We start from the raw sequence: 6819 nt of genomic DNA, 5'->3' as shown, positions 1-6819 counted from the left end.
ATAGTCTCGAATATTTTAGTAATTTCTAGTTGGTCTTCAATTTCTCTAAAACTCTTGAGTTGATGACAATTTTGATTGCTTGTCTATATGGACACCCTTCTCCCATGTGTTGGTCTCTACCCATTTGGCTCTTCCATAGCAATAAAACATGAAAAATTAATCAACTCAAATTTTTTGATTAATAGAATCCCCATTTGGGAAAAAAATCAAAATGCTATAATTTAAAATTAAACTTGCAGTTGATATAATATTTTACTCATGTTAAATAGATGCAGCAAGTAAAAACTTAGTAGTATGGTATTAAATGGGAACTATCTCTATTTTTTAGTATTTTCATTGCATATTGGTTTGAACCAGATACTGGCCATGAGTTTTATTTATATTAATATTGGTTTTAGTCCTATTCTTGGAGGGACATTTTTTGGAATTATTTATGTACATTTTCCTTTATTTTCATTTTCTAACTTTTTTTCTTCTTTTCAAATCTCAACTTCAAGATGAATCCTATTGGGTTCAATTCTCCACTTTCATTAGTGGCTATTATATTATGTGAGCCTCTTCACATATTTATTATAATTCCTTCTTAAGAGCCTATTTGGTTTGTAGAAGATGACGTTAATTGGCTTTTTCATAATCTAGATTTAAAATTTTTGTCATTTGTTTCAAAATTTCCAAAATGGAATTAGAATACTAAACTTGTAATTTTGTCTCAAAACTAGGTTATCAGACTTCCCACTAGCAACTAGGAATTGAAAATCAAAACCTGGTTATGTTTTTTGAGGAGTGTAAAAATAATAGATTGGACTATTTTTTGGAGTCTTCCTACAACTCCAAGCTTACACCTAAAAATGTGTCTTCCCATCATCTTCCAAGTGAAACAAATAGTTCAAGTAAAATCCCAAAAATAGGAATGAAGATTTGCAAAACCTTGATTTGGCTAAATTGATATTTGTAGAAATCTCAATTTCTACAATTCTACAAACCAAACAGACCTTTAATGTTAAGGGAATGTGGGATCCACTTCTATTCTTTAGCATTAAGTGAGTAACTGACAACATAAAAATATTAGATTGATAGGTTGTAGTTGCTTCAGTCAAGAGTAGGTTCAACTAATAGAATAAGGTGGTTGAGTAAGAATGGGCATTCCTTGCTAGACTTAACAAGTAGCTGGGTAGATTTAGTTGTCTTAGACTTGTTGATTAACACGATTGCATATTATTGCATAATGGTAAAAAAGGAAAGTATGGAATATAAGAAATGTTCAAAAAAATGAGGACTTGTTAGATGAAAAACAAAGATACTTATTTTATTCTCAAGAGTCTAGTAGCTATATACAAGAACTTGTGGCATTTGGAGATGAAACCCATGAATTGTGGAAATCAAATTTGGTATGGAATATAAACCTAAGGAAAAGATCGAATTTCATAACCTCATAAAGGACATTATAGGTGTTATTAAATTTCTTGTTAGGATGTGAGTAGCAATTTATATCAGACTAGTAATCTTTAATTTGCACGTGTTTGTTTGACTCAAACCCCTCTCTCAATTGTATCAACATAATTTACTTTCTAACATTCACAATATTGATTTTGCATCCTTTCCATGCTATTGACCATATCTGAATTAAAAATACTCTATTTAAAATCTTGGCTCTTAAAATATTCTAAAATATAAGAAAGATAATATATTTGAATAAATTATTCCATTTCTTTTTTATTTTGTTGGTTTTCACGTTCCTACAACTCAATAGACAGGGGAGATCTAGTGCTAATAATTGTGTTAATGGTCTTAGACTTTGAATACAAGATGTAAGGAGAGGAAAGTCCTATAGTGAATAATTTCTTTTAAAGTCTTTGTCTTTGAACACTAGATGTAAGATAGATGCAAGGTCCTCTTGTTGGATCTATTAAAGTTATTAATCTTTAAACACATGAAATTTTAAATGTGATATTAGATTATTCACTTTAAGAATGAAAAACTTAAAAATGAAATTGCTCAAAGTGCCATATTTCACTTAGGAAAGTCTACAGATACCGAGGAGTTGTGATTAGATGATAGTTATTCTTTCAACATGTAATCATTAGGAAGTTTACCTCTAAGTACAAACCAAAGAAATGTTTTATTCCATATTGGTCTAATGAAGATTTCCTTTATGAAGGTGATGTTCAGATTGTATCTCCAAAGAGAGTTTGATTTCCATTTCTAGAAGTTTGGATTATTTGAATTTTTTTTTAAGTGGATATGGGAACTGATGATATGAGGAATATGATACCTTTTGTTTGATTGGTGAAAAATAATGTAAATTATATTAAAATATATTAGGATAAGAGAATCATGTGGAGGATGGTGACCATTATTTTATTTAGTTAAAAACGTGTCTCTCAAGGTATAGGGTTCTTCCCCTTGGAATAAAATTCAATCTATTATTGTGGGATATCACTTGTAGGCCATCAAAGAGGTTATGAATCTACATGAACATTTAGTTATAAAGATTCTAAAAGCTGTCAATTTTTTTTGGAAATTATAATAGATTATTTAATGATAATGTTATTTTCTTGTTAGGTGCTAATTTTAGTTTTTGTCCATGCATCTCTTTTGTTCTTGGCATTATTATGATGTAAAGGGTTTTTGGGTTTTTTAAAGACTGATTTTACATTAACGAAAAATGCATATAGATGAAATAGTTTATCAGATTTTTTGTATGTTTGAAATATTGCAGTTTATTAGATACTGAATATCTTGTAATCCTCCAATAATCTTCATCAATCAATATTTTAGTTCCTTTGTTTATTTGGACTTCATAACACCTTCTATATCTACTTCTAATAATTTGTCATCCCAAAATTAAGACTCTCATCCATTATTTAAAATAAATTTTCATTTCTTATCATACAAAACTAGAGCATAAAAAAGTTAAATATAAAAAACCTATAATATTTTCATCAACTTTTACATAAGATAAAAATAAATGACCAAAGGATTTTAATCACCTTTTTAAGCACAATAAAAAGGTGTTGCTTCATTTAATCTATAATCTCATTCAAAGTGATCATATATATTATACTATAACATTGGGTATTTCTTGAAATGATTTGTATCATTTTCTAATATAAATTATTCAGTAATATTAGGAGTCACATTTACATATGATTTATTATTATTATTTTCTACCATTGAATAGTAGCATTAATGATGGAGAAATTTAATCTAGATATGTCTTGATTTTATAATACTTATAAATATCACTTTTTATTTCATAAATTATTATCTTCATGCATGAGATTTCTCCAATTAATTTTTGAAAACATGGATGCAATTGTATTGAATAGATAATTCTAATCTAATATTATTTTTATTGTTGATTTCGTTAGACTTCAAATTCGTTGGATAATAATTAAATACAAACAATATAAAATGACAAAAAATGTAAATCATTTCATTACTAACAAAATAAATGACATTTACTATAACTAATCTATATATTTGATTTTTCAAGAATTTTTACAGCTTATAAATATTATATTTTTTATAAATACTTATTTTCTTATGTTAATAAAAATTGAATTAAATAAAAAATGTTGATGCATTATACTGTAACTTTGTTCTTTGGTATAATTTATTTTTTTTAAAACAAGATAAAAGTATACTAATAAAATAATATGAGAAAACATACTATTAAACAAAACTTTAAAATCTGAAAACAATACCAAGTGAAATCAATAAAACACCAACAAAACTCACACTAAACTACTCTCTACCAAAAGAAATTATTTTTATAAACTACACTTGACAAAAGAGCTCATTTTTCATTCATATATTTACACACATAACCTTAAAAGTAGACTTTACATAATACAAACTATAATGAACTTGGAAAAGCTCAAGAAAATGACGCTCATCTAGAATACCTTAATACTTAAAGAAAGAGGACACCGACACTCTGGACATAGTTTTACTCGATCTATTTGTGAAAAAGACTTCATAATCTCTTGTTACGGATGGAGGGAAACAGAAGCTTCAGAATCTTATCAACCCGCTTGAAGTATCTCTTCCTCCATTTGTTTCTCACCGCAAGCAATAAGAATACACCGCAGAAACTTACTACATGTGACAATCCCAGTCCCATCTCAAACCATGGCATCTCCTCTACATAATCTTCATTTGTATCTTGAATATCGGTTGTAGAAGGACGTGGAGGAGCAAACTTTGGCCAAGAACAATTCTTCGGAAGTGGGCATCCCTCCAAATACGGATTCTCAGAATATGATGTGTTATCAAATGTGATCATCTGTCCTCCTTGCGGTATGCTGCCTGACAGATTGTTGCTGGACAAATTTAAGCATTCCAATGAAGTTAGAGACTGAAATTCTAGAGGAATTCTTCCATTAAATCTGTTTAAAGAAAGGTCTAATGATTCTAACTGTCTCATTTCCCCAAAACTGGGTGGAATAGCTCCACTTAGATTGTTCATTGACAGATTGAGAAACCTCAACCCCTTCAACTTTCCAAAATCATAGGGAACGTCTCCATTCAGTCGATTGTTAGACAGATCTATGCCAGTGAGTGTGGAAAGAATATATGGATAGTGCAAATTTAAGTCTTTCACAGTCATATACAATTCATCATGAGACCAAACCTCAGACATAAAACTCTCAGTAGAACTAAACTCACAATATGGCCTTTGGTGTTCGTTTTTTCCAATTGCACGGAAAGGGTTCAACAGAATAGATAACACATGGCCTTCTTCTCGTGCTACTGCCATTGCCTGTAGAGATGATATGTTACGTGGAATAGAACCTGATAAATTGTTGGATGAAAGGTCTAAGATCTGGAGCTGTTTCAGTTGAACAATCTCTGGAGGAATGCTACTGCTGAAATTATTGCCCTTCATCATCAACACTTCAAGGGATGAAAGGGTTCCGATCGATCGTGGAATGTCTCCACCAAATTTGTTGTGCCCAATATCAAGTATTTGTAATCTCTTACAATTGGAGATTGACGGAGGGAAGGATCCACTTAAACTATTGTTTCTAACAATTAAAGAGGAGGAGCAAATCCCCTGGGGTATGTCTCCTTCCAAACTGTTATCCCCTAAATTTAAGACTTGAATAACCTTATAGTTAACAAAGCATGAAGGAATGTTTCCACTCAGATTGTTTTTTGAGAGATCTAGCTTTTCAAGGTGAGTCAAATTGCACAAGCTCAGAGGAATATGGCCGGTTAGGGAATTGTCATTGACCATCAAGAGCTGTAGATCTGGAGGCCACGCAGATGGCATTTGCCCACTTAAATCATTCCTAGACACATCTAATACTGTGATCCAACTAGTTGATCTAACTGGGATTGTAAGGCTGCCATGAAAATGGTTTCCTGAAAGGTTGAACAAATGCAACTGAGGATTGTTCTCCCATAACCAGGATGGTATTTCTCCAACAAGATTATCATCGGCCAATGTCAATCTCTGCAATGAATACTGAGTGCAAAGCCACTCGGGAATTCGACCTCCAATACTGCATGAGCTTATATCTATTCCTCCTAACTGGAACTGGGGAAACCAACTTGGGCCTATGTTCAGCACACAATTCGACACAACCAAAAAATTTAACTGGGTAAGGTTTTCAAACAAGGTATCTGAAATGGTAATCGAGGAGAGCCAGAGAATCTTTATAGAAGGAGGCAATTTTAGATGTGAAGAAGTCATGTGCTTATTAGAGGAAAAATTGCGAGCATACAGCTGTTCAAGGGAGGAAATCCCATTAAGCTGAAGGGAATCATTGAATTTGTTGATGGAAAGACCCAATAACCTAAGAAAGCGAAGATTTTTTAAACATTGAGGCAATACTCCAGTTAATTGGTTATAGCTTACATCTAAATAGTTAAGATTCCTAAGCTGACAAATCTCGGTGGGAACTACTCCTATCAAACTATTGTTTTTCAACCTTAGAAAGTTAAGATGAGAGAGATTTCCCAGACAGGAAGGAATTGTACCTCGTACACCAACGCTCTTCAAGTTTAGGTATTTGAGAAAAGGAAGGTTGCAGAAACTACCAGATATAGTTCTACTCTCCACACTTTGTGCTGCATGGTAACCAGTCATATTCACTTGCTCTACATGGTTGGTGAGATTATTGCAAGTTATGCCTTCCCACATGGAGCAACAATCACTCCCATTAACCCATGAATTGAGAATGCCATCAGAGATATTCAAGGCTGCTTTGAAGGAAAGAAGGGCTTGGGATTCTTCAGCAGGACAATTGAGCAGAGCAATACATGGTTCTATGAAAACAATACATAAGACTGCACTGATAAAGAAAAATTTAATACGGCCACCAGCCATTGCATGAGCGACGTTACACAGGGTAAAGAATTATACTTTGAGGGGCATATTTATAGGATAACCTTGCCGAGAACTGTAGTTGTGTCAGCATTGATCAACTATTTTACGATGACTTAAATATTCCACACTAAGTTTTGATTTCGTTTTGATTTCTATTATTAAAGTGTTACATTGTCAAAGTTAACTTATTTTTTCTAAGATTAATTTATTTCATAATATGATGTTTAAGGATGCATAATTCCACACTTCAAAATTAATTCTATCACTATCATACAACAAACTAGATACTAGTTAATCGATCATTATCTATGGACAGCTATAGAAAATAATACTTATGACTATAAGTTGTTGGCACATTGAATTTTAAGAGTGCACGATTCCACAATTGAAATTAATTGTACCACTATCCTACAACAAACTAGATACTATAGTCAATGGATTCACTATTTATGGACAGCAATAGAAAATAATACTTATGACTA

General features: G+C 31.7%; 1 protein-coding gene across 1 annotated transcript; it reads right to left on the bottom strand.

The window, feature by feature from the left end:
- Positions 1–3786: 3786 nt before the first annotated feature.
- On the bottom strand, positions 3787–6355 carry LOC149528471 (uncharacterized). The gene has a single exon (XM_089809629.1). The coding sequence runs from the start codon at positions 6335–6337 to the stop codon at positions 3980–3982; it is 2358 nt and encodes a 785-aa protein (XP_089665755.1). The 5' UTR covers positions 6338–6355; the 3' UTR covers positions 3787–3979.
- Positions 6356–6819: the final 464 nt, after the last annotated feature.

Source organism: Cupressus sempervirens, chromosome 11 (genome assembly GCF_028749045.1).
Source record: "Cupressus sempervirens isolate cs-2001-9-10 chromosome 11, ASM2874904v1, whole genome shotgun sequence".
Lineage (NCBI taxonomy): Eukaryota > Viridiplantae > Streptophyta > Pinopsida > Cupressales > Cupressaceae > Cupressus > Cupressus sempervirens.
This window is presented reverse-complemented; position numbering and strand designations above follow the sequence as displayed.

Excerpts from the sequence above, each read along its gene's own strand:
- LOC149528471 (XM_089809629.1), bottom strand. The coding sequence starts at position 6,337 with ATGGCTGGTGGCCGTATTAAATTTTTCTTTATCAGTGCAGTCTTATGT.